We start from the raw sequence: 15,207 nt of genomic DNA on the forward strand, positions 1-15,207 counted from the left end.
TTGAAAATGTTATAAAAATTGAAAAAAATAACAGTCTGTATGATATTCACAACTTTCCCTGGAAATTAGGTAATTATTCAGCAGCTCAATTAAGAGCCTGCATGCTTGCTTATTGTTTTTCCTGCAGATTTCAACCACACCATGCGGATCAGCAGTTTTCAGAAAGCCGTAAATGTTCAAGCTGAAATTTGCATCACATCCGAGGAAGCTTTAGCTGCTGTGGAGACTGTTTTGATACGCTTGAAGGCAAAGAAGTGAAGCTTTTTACACCCAAATGAAATCACCCAGTACATTTTGCCAACTTAATTTCATTTAGAGAATGTGAAAATGTGTGAAACTCCCTCCCCTCCAAACAAAAGTAGATAAATATTCACTCAATTTTGGAGCTAGCATCAAATCACCATTCATGGAACTGCAGGTTTTATTGCCACTGACCTTTTTAGATGAAGGAAAAACTAACTTTGAACAGGACAAAGTTGCACATCCTGAACATACAGCCGGCTGGTCTGTGTGGAGTTCCTTGGGTTTCCTCTGGGTACTCCATCAATGTCAGCTTAGCTGATGTGAGTACACTGGGGGAATCCCCCCCACAAAAACTGATGTTTGAATATATGTATGTGAAATTAAACACTGTGCTTTGAGCTGTATACTCTTACCACTCCTGCTTTAAAAACACATAGTTCTGTAACCCATAGGTTTGTAATGGGACTTGGGTGCCTGGCTTGCTTTTTGTTGCCATCTTTTCTGCTGTTTTAAGGCTGAAAAAATAACAAGAAAAGTCAAGTCAAAATGTAATCCTGTGCACGCCCACTCTCCTTTTCTTTAGAACCACTTGTGTTAGAGAAGTGAAACTCATGAGTTACAGGAAAAATGTGTTGGCACATGTTTTACAAGCAAAGTTGGAGGTTTTCCTGATAGATTTGTTTTTTTGGAGCTGGCAGCAATTGAAGGAAGTGCAGCTCGAGGCACTTCCACATCAGATTTTACATTTGCAGGGCTGAGGCTTGTTCGATGGTGCTGTTGAAGCCAGCAGACAAATATGTACACGTTTGTGTGTCTGTGTTGCTTTTTTAAAAATATTGATTATTATGCAATATGATGGATAGTATAAGTTTAAAGTGGCTCCTTTTGATCTTGCATTCTTGAGTTAATTCGTTGTTTTATTAAACTGATAAGAGGCAGTGTTGGCTTCAAGATGTAGAGGGAGCAGAAGTGGCATTACTTGACCCCTACTTGTACTTTACTGTTAGGACTCACACAGGTGGGGCAGGAAGCACTGGATGACACAATCAGGAAGTTTAGACAAACCACAGAGAAACTTTTCACAAATTACTACACAGTTGGCGTGGCGACGGTCACACCCAATCAGAGCTCCATGGAGCTTCTCTATTTCCAGCTGTTTAAGGCTTAGATTGACATACAGGATTTTTGTTATTGTCAACAAAAACTACAAAACTCACCGAATTGGTCCTAAACACGTGTGTGTGTGTGTGTGTGTGTGTGTGTGTGTGTGTGTGTGTGTATACACTGCTGTGAATTCACGTTTAAACAGTTGATCCAACGTCATCAAAACTTAAAGCAGATGCATTTTCTTCTGCTTCCACAGATTTACACAAAAACAGTATGTCAGAGGCGACGTTTCTCCTCAGCTCATTCCAAAAGTCTGGAAACCAAATATCATACCAAATATGTATAGTGCTGTAAAAAGGTATTTTTCTTATTTTATTTTATTATTTTCAGATAATCAAATACATTTTAATATTGGACATAAACAGTGTGAGTAAAGACAAAATGCAGTTTTTGTACTGCTGAAGTTCAGCTTACCAAAAATGTGTTTAATCACAGTTTAAATTTATATAACAGAAGAAGAAGAAAGGGACAAATACTTTTCACAGCAGAGTAACAATCAGTTTGGAGCAAAGAGATTTACATCTTTGTGGAAGATGTAGTTTGACTCTCCAAGAGACAAATTTGTTTCTTGTTTTTTCCATTATGCATCTCAGCCCATAATTCTGTCCCAGCTGTTAAGCAACAGAAGCAGGTTTGTAATTATTTGGGGATGAAAGATGAAGCCGTGCTCTCTTTTTTGGGTGTGTGAGTGTAGACGCCGCTCTCTCCGTTTCCATCACATGCCGATTTATTTTTCTTTCAGTCATGCTCTGCTCGAGTCTGTTCCTTTGTTCGGGTTGATGATAACGGGCAGTGACTTTTAAAGTGTAGTGACAAGCTGTCGAGGAGACAGGGCAGGAGTGAGAGGTGAACCACAGAGGAAGTGCTGGTGGCGGGCGGACTGTTTTGACCTTTACCGTGTGATTCCCCTCGCCGACTATGGTTACTGGTCCGATCACCGTGGCAGTGAAGGCTGGTGCAGCATTTTCTTTAATCCCGTAGGGGATTTACAGTAGTTAAACAACAGCATGAATAACAGTGGAAAATAATAAAACTTGGTGTCTACGTGATGCTTTAATGGAAAACTCGTGTTTCAGACTGTACAGAAATCCCAGCGCTCCTCGCATCCATTTACAGAGCAACAAGTAAAGTAGTAAGTTCCTCTCGAGGGAAATCTGAATTCTTGAAGCTGTTATATAACACAAGCAATAAAGCACTGAACTAGTTTTTGTGGTGAACCAATTACTGCAGTAAATTAAAAGTTACTGTGTGGATTCTTAACATTTCTATAGCCTTGACTCTTTACTGAGCAGAGAGCCAACAATGATTTGGTGTCGTAGATGTTTTACAGGCTGCTCTGGTTTTAGTTAGATGGAAATATAAGAGGGAAAATGTAGAAAATAGCAGTTAGCAAAGCTATTTCTTATATATTACCATGCTAAGTAGATATATGCTAATGCTAATTATTTATGTGAAGCTGTGCAGGTTAATGGTAAATGGAATAGTTCTTATATAGAGCTTTTCTACTCTGAGCACTCAGACTGCTTTTGTACAACTTGCCTCATTCACCCATTCATACAAGCCCATTTTCCATGCTTTTCCAATGTAGGCGCTTTCTGTCTAACATTTATACACTGATGGATGCATCAGAGAGCAACTTGGTGTTAGCATCTTGCCCAAGGATATTTGGCATGCAGACTGAAGCAGGCGCTTTGACTGCAGCGTGTTGGCAATCTGTCTGCATTCATAAATTAGATGGGTATTCTTTGTAAACCTTTACCATTCTGTCCTGGGAGTGACAGAAAGGGTCCGGGATTGTTTGGAGACCAGTTGTTTCCCACTATGTGACCAATGCAGTCGCTTTGGTATCGATTGTGATCGCCCAGCTAAACCTCTGGCTAACCAGTTGGTTGCCACAACATCTACTGCAGAGATGGTGATGTATTAGTTGCTAGCCGATTGCAGACTTGTTTGCAAACAACTCACCAACTACTCTTGGAGAAACTTAACGTGTTGCAAACCGCAACAGAAAATGTTTGTGTTGAAAGTAAAAGTCGTGCCTTACCGCTCAAATTGAACGGTTGTCCGTTTCCTGTTTGCGTTGCACTTTTTCTGATTTAATTGCCACTTGGCAGGTGTTTGCAGACAAGTTGGTGTCATCCTTCAAAAGTTGTCACCTGCTAGCAAACAAAGCAGTTGCAAAGAGGTTGCCGCTATCACCATATCCTTCTCTGTGACCAGATTTCACCCATTAAGTTCCAGCAGCTTGCAGCCGGTTGGTTAATACACCTTTTTCCCTAGCAACCGGTCTCTACATCATGTGACTGAGACCTTTGATGGCCAGATTATTTTACTTTCACCCAGGCAAAATTCTTCTAAATGTCAACATTTGGCATTTAATATTTAAAACCAAACTAGGGAGAGGGTGAGATGGAGGCAGATGATCTATGGGGGCGACCCCTCAAAGGGAGCAACGGAAAGAAGAAGATTTGAAACCAAACTCTGGGGCTTTTTGGAAAATAAGCAATAAAATAATTGTGAGAAAGTCATACTGGAGCAGTTCTAAGTGTTGGGTGGTTGCTTGTAGTAACCTTTTAACAGTTTTTTCTTTCTGATTTGTGTGTTTGCAGTTTGTTTTTCTCTCTGTGTATATCTGTGCATCTCCCTCATACACTTTCTACCCACACCTCCCTTCGCCCCAGGTGCTTCAGCCCCATCTCCGATCGACCCCTGGCACCCGGCCTCTTCTGCTCCCTCTCCACCTCGATTCATTCCACTCAGATCCAGCAGGTGTAAGCAGAAGTCTTAGCTGGCCTTTTCTATCAGAGATAAAAAATTGATTGTTTTTTATTCATAGCTTTAGCCTCTCCCGGCTGCTTTGATCGTGAAACTAGAAAACCTCTGCGTTCAGAAAAGGCTCTCTGTGTTTGTCGCTGACTTTCTTTCTTTCTTTTTCCAGTGGTTGCATCAGCAGTCGGTGGCCACTTGTCAATTTCAGTGATTGGGTAGGGAGCACTTAAAGAAAGATGAAAGGCGAGTAAGTGGGGCGGATTTAGGAGAAGGCACCAGGTGAGACGAGAGGGAGCTGAGGGAGAAATGCGGAGCAATTTTCCTGTCCTCGCCCTCCGCCTTTTTAGTGTGACATCAAAAGAGACTCTTGTCTATGTTTTGGGCAACAGCGCGGCTCTTTAGATGTGACCTCTGTCCTCTCTGGGCGATTGATCGGTGCAGGGTGTGGCGAATATTTACATAACTGACTATTTAAACTATCTTGCTCTCCATCTGCTGCTTTTAAATATTGGTCGTCCTAGAAAATAAAAGATGTTTTGTTTTTCCATTTGGGATGTCAGACAGTTCATCTCTCGGCGCACATTTTGCCAGCCTCTGTCATCACCACTCCTCTGTTCTCTCTGGTGATGTCTCCCTCAATTTTCATGCCTCAGCCTCGCTTCCTTTCTCCTCTCCCTTTTGTGCCTGCCTGCTTTTTGTTTCCTCCTCCTCTGTATTCACGGCTGTTTCCACATCTCTGTTTGTTATTTGTCATTTACGTCTTTTCCTCTTCCTCCCTCTTGTCTGTTGTTGTCCTGTCTTTTCCTGTATATAATTTATTGGCACAATGCATTTGTGTCTTTTTCTCTTTGTGTGTCCTTTGCTTTTGTTTTTTGTTTCATTTTTAGCTTCCATGTTTCTTCTTGATTTCCTCCAGGTTGCTCTGTCAGGTCTATTCTAGCGGTTCACTTTCTGTCTCTTAAGCCCTGGAGATGAATTATTGAACAGACTGACCCCCGGGTGCTCAGCTGCTATTGGGGAGGTGTGTGTGTGTGTGTGTGTATTTGTACTTGTTTAGACGTCTTTGTGGGGACCAAAAAACCCAAAATGTGTTTTTTTTGGTCAGGGTTACAGTTAGGTTATGGTTGGGTTTAGGCTAGGCGGCTAGGAAAAGCATTATGTCAATTAGATGTCCTCACTAAGATATCAAAACGAGAATGTGTGTGTGTCTTTTCAGTGATTCGGTTTCAGGTCTTTAAATGCTCCTGGTCTTGTATGTCCCTTTGTGTTTTTGAACACTGGCATTTTGAGTATTTCTTGAGTATTTCTTCTAAGTGTCAGGAAACCTGAGGCCAATCTCTCGTTTCTTAGCTGTTTTTTCAGATGGAAGACATCCGGCACGATTTTTGTTTTTTGTCGTTGTTTATGTGTGCTGACGTAAGTGTTGGTGTCATTTGAACGGGACATTTTTAACTTTGACAAAAATAGCAATCCATTTTCATCGTGGGCTGGAATATTTTGTTTTTTAACAGCCTGCCAACAGATAAAGCAGAACTGCGCTCAACGCCTCTTCTAAAGTCCTGTTTTATTTTTGCTGTGTTTGATGGCCCTGATGAGAGGGACAGGGTGAACGGAGAGGAGACAGGAAGTGACAAATTACCACAAGCTGGCTTTTAGGCCATAATACAGACATGTATGTGGTCCACAACAAAGTGTGACTGATGCTGGATCTTGGCTGTCAGTGCTCAAACCTCCTCTGTATATATCAGCAGATATGCGTGAATATCCAACAGTAATCGTGTGTTATAGCTCACTTACAGCCAACTTCAATTTCATACTTGTTTGATTTAATAGACTGTATATAAAAGATGGTCAGAACCACAACAAAGTTAAGGATGCTGCATTCTCATTGGCTAGCAGCTTTCGATAAATGGGTCGTTAGTCAGTTAGAGTGCCCCGTTTTATCATCGTATCTGAGTCTAACAGGGACAATGGTTTACTGTAAAGCTCTATACAGACTATTGCATTTATCTAGATCGGCTAGAATATCAACCCTGATTAAAGATACTTGGTGTTAGCTAGCTCTCCGTTCAAAGTGGCTAACACTCAGTGACTTTGTCAGGTCAAATCTTTGCTCTTTTATGTCCATAAGAAAACATTAATAAGAGTACTTTGGTGTAATTCTAATATTTTCCCCTAATCATCGCTTCAAGCTTGTAATTTATTGTGCAGAGGAAGCTGATTTGTTTGTGCTGCAGACATCTCAGTTTTTTGTTTTGCGAATTTTTTTTGCTCATTTCCTTTTATTTTTTTTAACTCTTTGCTCTATATTAAGCTTTTTGGGGTGAATTGAAGTTGAAATGTTCCTAGGCTGAAATAATGCTCATCGACAGTAAACACGGACAGATAAGTAGCTGGCAAAAATATCTTCATGTGCAAATGTGAGCACTGAGGCGTTCAGTTGAAGTTTTTCCAGACAGCTTCTGAACACTCCCGATCCCAGAGACTCAGTTCGCAGCACAAGCAAAGTGATCAACAGGTCTTCAGACATCCATCTGTTCCCTGCACAGCTCAGAGCGCAGCAGTGCGAGGGCGCTGGATATCGAATCTAATTTTAGTGTCGTTGTGTGTGTTTCCTGCAGGCTTTTCAATCTGACCCTGAAGAAGCTGATCATGCTGAAGGAGCTGGATAAGGACCTCACCTCAGTCGTCATCGCGGTCAAACTGCAGGTACGAGACGTCTCCAGAAGCACGAGGTGAAGCACACCTGCTGTACACGGAGGCTGGATTTTTATGGAGGCGTTATTTTAGAAATGCATCAAAAGAAAAAGTTTCTGCAAACAGAATAAAACAACTTAATAACTGATAACAATAACTGAGTAATAACCAACAGAATTAGCTGATGGGCACTAAAATCATACCTCGAAGCTCAGTTCCAGGAAACAAAATCAATTTTTTTAAAGTCTGACTGAACTTTCCTAGAAATAAAATCCTCCCCAAGGTTACATCCTGTTATGTCAAAGTCTGCTTGAGTTGAACATTTATCTTTATCTTTAATCATTAAATGAGATTATAGGATTCAAAGACATCCACTTTGAACAATGCTTAACAAGCAGACGATGAAAAGTTGCTGAAAAACGAACAAACTCCCCACCTGGGAAAAACCCAAAGTATTTGTTGCCTTTTCTGTAAAGCCGTTTGTTGTTTTGCTGAGTCGGTTTCATTGGACGCAGACACGCTTCCTCCTCGTTGTTTTGCAGCCAAGCTGCTTTCTGAAATGCCTCATTAGCCGGGTGCTTTTCTCTTAGAACTGGCAGAAGGAGCAGCGCTGCCAAATCCTTTTCTGACCATTGGAGAGCTTTTTGGCAGCGCAGGCGGCCAAGTTAGTTAAAGTTAGCACAGAATACTTCAAAAATACTGCATTTTGTCACATTTTGTTGTCATTTCTCTCTCTAATGCCAGAGCTCCACTCCAAACTTCTACTCGCTGGCTCGTTTTCAGTCTTGATTGCTATCATCTTGTTTTCTAAGTAAACCATTAAATTCTCTGCTGCTCTCTCACATAAGGCTCTTTAAGCTGGTTTAATTCTTTTTCCATGCGGCTGCCGCTCGCTCAGTTTTCCAGCCCTGCTTTCTCCTATCAGCCATTTCTCCTTCCTCACCTCCTCCTCTGGCTGTGCATGGCTGATGATAATGATGAGTCTGTTGTTTTGAGTCTGCTGGAGTTAGCTAGGGCACGCTAATAGAAATCTTTCTCTTTTTTTTCTTGCTTGCTTTCTTTACTTTCACCGTTTCTTCTGTAGTCATCAGTCTGTGTCTCGTCTTCAGGGCTCCAAGCGGATCCTGCGCTCCAATGAGATCTTGCTGTCCTCAGCAGGACTGACAGAGACCGATCTGCAGCTCACCTTCTCCCTCCAGGTACGAACAAAGGTTCAGCGAGATCAGAGACCCGTCAATCACAGCCAAACAATAACTTTCTGCTTTTACAGAAAACATAGCCACAACAATAACACAAAAATTTAATCTCTAGCTTCAGAAATGCAAAAGTCTTGAGCCAACCGTCATTTCTTTATATTTTGCCACCGAGGAGCCTTCTTATAATTTTTTCATAGTGGTTTGGATCAAATGTTCCCCAGGCCTTCTGAAGGTCTCTGTGTTTTGTTTGACAATGGCTGATTTTCATTTTCACTCCAGTCTTTGTACCTGATCATTTTCACAGCAATATTTATTTGTTAAGCTGTGCACTGATCTGTGAACCATTCAAGCATCAAAAAGGCGCCTAAATCAAGAGATGAACCAGTGTTGCGTCTACATGTGACAGACAACTTAGCAAATAACCAATTTTAAGTTCTCTAAGTGAAAATCAGTGGTAACAGGTCTGATAGAGTCATTAATCCAAAGTTCATATTTTAATTTTTTTTGGTCAAATGATCATCAATATGTCCAGAAAAGGTCAGAACTCATAACAGTGAGTGTCTGCAGCCATCTGTAAAACACGGTGGAAGCTCCGTCATGGTTTGGGCTGCATTTCAGTCAGTGATGTTGCAGATCTTGTCAAAATTGGGGAATTATGAACGCAGAAATGTACAGTCAGATTTTGATCTGCCATGCAATACCATCTGTACTGTCTGAGTGAAATTGGCTTCAGTTTTCAGTGTAGCAATAATTCACGAAGCACTGCCAGTACAGTGAAAGCACACCTGGATAGAAAAACACACAATGAAGCACTATCAGTCATGGATTGGCCTCCCCAGAGCAGTGTGGGATCATCTTGACAGAGAACAGAACAAAAGGCAGAAACATCCAAAGAAGAGCTTTGAATGTCCTTCAAGAAACCTGGAGAACTATTCCTGAAGACTGCTTAAAGAAATGAGAAGAAAGCTTCCTCAGAGAGTTCAGGTTGTGATGAAGAGTAAAGGTGGTCCTACCAAATATTGACTTTTAAGTTCATTAGAATTGTGCAAACTCAGTTTTTGCCTTATATACTCCATTATGTATGTTTTTACACGCCTCAGTAAACTGTTGCACTTATTTCCAATTTTAGCAAAACATAAATAAATGTGGAGTGGCTTAAGACTTTTGCACAGTATTGTATCTTTACAAACACGGAAAACTTTAGCGTTGCTAGATGAGGGAAGATCAGGGAAGCGGATCCTTTAGCTCTGATGCATTTGCACCTGTGATATTAAAACAGTTTGGGATAGTTTGGAAAAGTTTACACAAAGCTGCAGAAGTGTCGCCTCCAACTCTCCATACAGCAACAATACGGAGTGCATTAAGGCAGAGCATGGTTAATGTAGTTCCCAGCGGGGTTTTCTTGTGCTCTAAATCATCCTTTCCGATTTCCATGACTCTAAAACGCTGCTAAAAGGTCAGGGAGTTTCTCTCTCTGGAGCTTTCCGAGTGCACCGAGCCAGGCATTATACATTATACATTAAACTTCCTACAGCAGCAGCACTGCGGAGAGGAAGCTTATTAAAATCGAGCCACTGGAGTCGTTTCACGGCTTTAAACATTGTTACAGGAGCAAGTTTGGTTCCATTTATAGTGCAGCTGCTGAGATCGTTAATGATGGGTTATGTCATAGTTGGGCTCAGACTAAGTAGTTTGACACCTGGGGATGCTGAGCGAGGTCAGTGTGTGTGAGGGGACTTATACAAGAAGCCGTTTGGATCAGTCTAATTATCAAGAGCTGAGAAATAAACATTATTTATTGAAACATCTGAATTCATTCAGGAAATAAGTGCTGTGTGTGTGTTTCTACCTGCAGTATCCACACTTCTTAAAGAGAGATGCCAACAAGCTTCAGATCATGCTGCAGAGGCGCAAGCGATACAAGAACAGGACCATCCTGGGCTACAAGACCCTGGCTTTGGGTCTAATCAACATGGCCGAGGTAACGTAAACCTGCAGAGGTGATTTATTCTGTTTTTCTTAACCTTTAAATCTGATCACTTTCCTCTTCAGTTTCTTCCTCCTTGATTATTCCTGACGTTTCCTCAAATGCCTTAAATGTGCTGCATTTATTGCATTTAGAATAAACCTGTAAAAATGGGACATTTGAGCTACATTCAATACGTCTTCTGTTGGCCTTTTTTTTATCTTTCTAAATGTGTTTTTCTAAATTAGGTTTAGCTTCTTTGAATAGCAGCGTGCATTTATTTAAAGCCATAAATAAACCCTCAGCGTTTCTTTACTGGAAGCAGTGCTGCAGCTTTTTGTGGAAACATTTATAGATGATTCATCGGCTAGTGATGGAAAATAATGTTAAGCCCGAAGCCCTTATAGGAGACATCTGTGCCAGCTGACCTTGTTCGCCGCACTTTTGCACAGTTGTAGTGCTCTCCAAACAAAAGACTGTGACGAGTCAAAACTAGAGCGAACAATTTCTGGAGAGAAGGCAGCGTTTGACTGTCAAATTTCCATCTGTTTGTCTTTAAGTCCAGCTGAATGTTTCTGAAAAACTGACGAAATCCTCTGACAGTGTTCAAGATTGAGCTCGTTCCCGAAAATGTAGAAAATTCAAAGTGAAACGCCGACTGTGAGACGGTCGCGCGTCCTCTCAGCAGCAGTTACATTTCTCTGTGGTCTTCAAAGAGGTGAAGCGCAGAGTTGCGACTTTGCAGAATCTCGTGTTTGTGTCAGCATTGCAGGGAAATGAGTATCAGGCAGGTGAGCGATTGCACTTCGCTTTAACAGACGAGTGGCTATATTATTATTATTTATTCTTACATTTCCAGCACTGGGCGCCTGTGAGGCAGCAGATGGAGGTTAAGCTGCATGTTTGAGGGTGCGTCAGCTGCGAGCTGTCGAGTCAGTGGAGTCTCATCCTTTGCAGCCAGACAAAAGTCCCAGCTGATCTGAGCTGTTGACCCAACAAGCCACCGGTCACGGTCTCATCTCTCTAAACATGCAGCTTCTGCCCTCTGCTTAAATCCGATCTTCATTTCTCAGCCGGTCTTCGCAGAACGTTTTCTGAAGCTAATATCCAGCACGATAATCCGCGATGCTCCTCTCTTGTGGCAGCTCCCTTCATACACATCATTCCTCTCCTCCTTTGTCATTCAGGAAATTTTCATTCACAGCGGCGGCTCGCAAAACGTATTTATTGCCAACCTTCATTTAACCTTCACGTAAACTCAATTCGCCGAGTGCGCTTTCAAATCAGACGCTGGATTTTGATCTCTGGCCCGGCGTCCTCTCCTCGGCCGACATAAATGTCGCCATAAATCAAACGTACAATTAAATTTCAGCCTCTTCTGCCAAAAGCTCCTCACATTCCCTGCCTCCTCCGATATGAAACTGCTTTAAAAGGCTGGTGATTTATGCCGTCTGTACTTGTGTGCGCACGTGTGGACGGTCTTTGTCCTTTAGGAACGCCTGTTAGCTTTTACTAGCTGTGTGTGTGTGTGTGTAAGTCAGGATTATTAAATGTGTAAAACACCTTCAACTCACTGGCTTCACATAAAATGTTTTATGGAGAGAAAAGAACATAAATCCACAGTCACTCAGCAAACAGGTCTGATCTCATGTTTACAGGAGTGTCTTTGTAGATGGAACTGAACCAAATACGGTAGAGTGAGCTGTTATAATACATCCAACCCTAAGTCAGACTTCCAGTCCTGATTAAACTATGTTTTTGGTGCCTGCTGGCTGTCCATGGCCGTCCCTGCATATATAATAAAGTCACATTTTATTCCAGAGCCAGTTTCAACAGACAATTTGTCTGTTGAGTGCTTTATAAAGGGCAGAAGCCATAAATTCAGACTCGTACGTACGGCAGGTTCAAACTCATTCCCTCTGAGCCACAGCAGAAGTTACTCTGCTGCCATATTCTGCCTAAAGCTCTGTGTGTGTGTCAGGAAAATAATACGCTACAGGGGACACACGTGGGCTTTCAGAGTCACAGAGAAATGTCATGTTGATGGCACTGTGCTGCCTTAATATGACAGGTAGTTTCCACTGACCCTGCAAGCAGCAGGAGGAGAATGAACTGCTGAACCTGTTCATGATTTCAGAAACATTTTGCTTCTAAATCTGAAATCTTACAAATTGAGTTTTATTTATACAGCACCAGATCACTACGGCAGTCGCCTCGAGGTGCGTTACATTGTAAGGTAAAGACTCTTTAATAACACAGAGAAACCCCAACAATCAGATGAGCCCCTATGAGCGAGCACTTTGATGACAGTGGGAAGGAAGAACTCCCTTTTGACAGGAAGAAACTTCCAGAACCAGGTTCAAGAAGCCGTGACTGGTTGGGAAGCAAATGAAGGATAACTTAGAAGAAGTTCAGGATGGCGCAAAAGTCTTGAGCCACTCCCCATTTCTTTATATTTTGCTTCTGAATAGCCTTTCATGTGGTACGGAGCAAAAGTTCTCCAGGATTTCTGAAGGTCTTTAAAAGCTTTTGTTTGGCTGCTTTTTCCACATATTTTCAGTCCAGTCTCTCTGGACTAACCAGTGTTGTGTCTACTCATTACAGATAACAATTGTATCTTTAGGCACTTTGTTGCTATCAGCATGTTGCAAGAACACATCATTTGTTTCCTTTTCTTTAGATAAATCGTCGAAAAATACCAAGGATATCACAGTTTAACTGCTACAAAGTAGTATTTTTGTACCAACAAGGTACGGTGAGACTCGAGAACCAGGTTAACGGGTTAGTCGATTTCTTTAAATCACTGAGTGGAGTGATGGACTCACTGCAGTCGTAGTTATGGGCTACGTCTCGTTTGAGCGGGCTCTGAACCTTTAATTCCTCGAGTGTTACTAAACATTGTTCAACAGTGGCTGCGTGTTTTTGCATATTTAGAATTCTTCATTTGTTTTCATTTTGCTTTTATTTTGAAGTTTTCTTCTCACTTCAGTTTCCTTTCATTTAGTTGCCATAGTAGATTTGTAGATTTGCGCAACTCGGTTTTATTTTGACTGTTAGTGCTGAAAATGTGTAATTTCAGTTATGTTTTTTTGTTTTTAACTATTCTATACACTCATGGTGTCTCAACACACATGTGCACCAAAGCCCCCCGATGCCTCGTGGGATTGCAAATTTAGTCCACAGAAAAAATGCACAAAGTTCATTTTGCAGAAATTTTCAGAAGCTGCCATGTATTTTGGAGACTGAGTATAGCTATCTTTAACCGTCACACTGCACAGTATGTGTTCACTGCAATCAGTGCTTTGTTTGAATAAATGAACACAAACTCAGCAGCTGCCTTCAGTTACGGGCCATAATAAAATACTTACATAAGTTACGTCTAAGTGAAAGTGTGGCGACAAAGTTACTGTTGAGAGCAAGCGTGACACGGCCATGAATGTTATACAAAGGCAGAGTAGGCAGTGTGATGTGAAGCACTGTTCTGCAGCTTTGAGTTTTCTATTGAAGTCGTAGCAAGCTTAGTTGGTAAAGTGCGCCAATAAGCTGTGTTATATGTTTACATTGCAGAGAAGGATGGCTGCTAATTAGTGCACAATAACAGACTAATAAGACACTCACAGAAACACAGCACAGACCTCTCTGACAAGCTCTTATTGTCTCGGACCACACAGGAAGCTGTTTTATTTGTCTGCATACAAAATGCTACAAAAGCCACCAACACCACAGATAAGGCCTTGAAGTCGAGATTAGCAACTCAAAGCGGCCGAGGTGAAGTTTAGCAGTCAGCCTGTGCTCCTCTCACCTGTCAATCAAGCAGCCGTGATCCTGAGCCCTAATAAAAGCTTAAACTGGCGAGGTGGTTAAAGATTGATGGCTGCACAGGAGCAGGTTAGCAGTAGACCACCCACACATTTTAGGGTTTTTTTTGGCGTCAAGCTGCTTTTTTAATGTGTTGAAGTTGGACTTTTCTTTGGGGACTGAAACTACGTCCACTCTGGAAGTGATTCACAGCCATCAGAGACGATAGAAAGTGAAGCAACTATGTTCAAAAATGTGGTAAAAATATGGGCAAACTAGCAACTAGTGGGCAGGACTCAAGATAAACTTTCTCAACTTCAAGGCGACGATCAAAGCGACTAATAATGAGAGTAACGAATGGCTTTGATTTACCTGGTAGTAAACACTTTAGAGGCAATTGGTGTGAAAGGCTTCCAGTCTGAATCTAAAAGTGAAGCTGATTCACACATAGCTCGAAATTCATTCATTCAGTTAGCTGGTGATTTACTGTTAAATCCTGCACAGTAGGTACAAACCGACTCCTTATTACCTTTGTTACAAACTATCTCCAGACTATTTGGATATCTACCAAAATCTGTTCGTACATGAACAATGCTCACAGGGGGTTTATTGTGTGAGCTGTGATTTTTTTTATTTGTACGAGGCAAATAGAGAGTCTGGCTTTAAAGCTTTAAATTACTGTTAATTTATTTATTTATTTATTTTTATGTAGAGCGTGCAAACCACACAGGCTCACTTTCAGTTGGAGGTTTTATGTGATGTCATTGGTGGAGGGAGGTTATTCAAAGATCTAGCGGTGTAAAATTACTGGTTGTCACTTTTTAAGCACCATGAAATCCTCCATAAAAATGCTCAATTTTGTGTGAGAGCGAGATGACATAAAAATTCCTTTAAAATCATCTTGTCATTTATTGCCCGTGTGCTTTCACGATACTGAGAAATAAAACATTGGTTTTATTACTTTTTCTTAATTTATTCAATATTTATAAATGTTTCTGACTTTTAGGCTTTGAAGATATATTAAATTAAAATCATATTAAAGTCATCATTACTGCTATTTAATTTTTAACTACCTGAAGAAAATAAAGCATCAAGAGATCAGGTGGCATTTAACTACTTTAATTTTTAAAAGCTGCATAAAGATTCAGAAGATGCGCCTGCACTGAATCCTTCTGTGGGTTTTACTGTCTTCATGAGGGGAAAAGCAGTCGAATTACATCTGTGTTCCTCCTCAGACACGCATGTTCATCTTCATGCTGTTTGACAGATTTGTATAATTGTCTTTCTTTGAGAAAATGGTTAAAATTAGCAGCTGCAGGAAGCTTCGGGAGGCTATCGACAGTGTAGGTGAAAGGATGCACGGCAATAACG

General features: G+C 41.2%; 1 protein-coding gene across 3 annotated transcripts in view; it reads left to right on the plus strand.

Moving 5' to 3' along the window:
• Positions 1–15,207, plus strand: part of pacs1b (phosphofurin acidic cluster sorting protein 1b) — a 70,914-nt gene that overhangs the window by 31,862 nt on the left and 23,845 nt on the right. For all 3 annotated transcript variants that reach the window (XM_087836258.1, XM_087836261.1, XM_087836264.1), the window contains exons 2-4: positions 6,801–6,888; positions 7,986–8,075; positions 9,928–10,053. In XM_087836258.1, coding sequence (XP_087692384.1) covers positions 6,801–6,888; positions 7,986–8,075; positions 9,928–10,053 — 304 coding nt within the window. The remainder of the gene's footprint in view (positions 1–6,800; positions 6,889–7,985; positions 8,076–9,927; positions 10,054–15,207) is intronic.

The sequence above is a fragment of the Neolamprologus brichardi genome, chromosome 3 (genome assembly GCF_056152115.1).
Source record: "Neolamprologus brichardi isolate AB-2024 chromosome 3, ASM5615211v1, whole genome shotgun sequence".
Lineage (NCBI taxonomy): Eukaryota > Metazoa > Chordata > Actinopteri > Cichliformes > Cichlidae > Neolamprologus > Neolamprologus brichardi.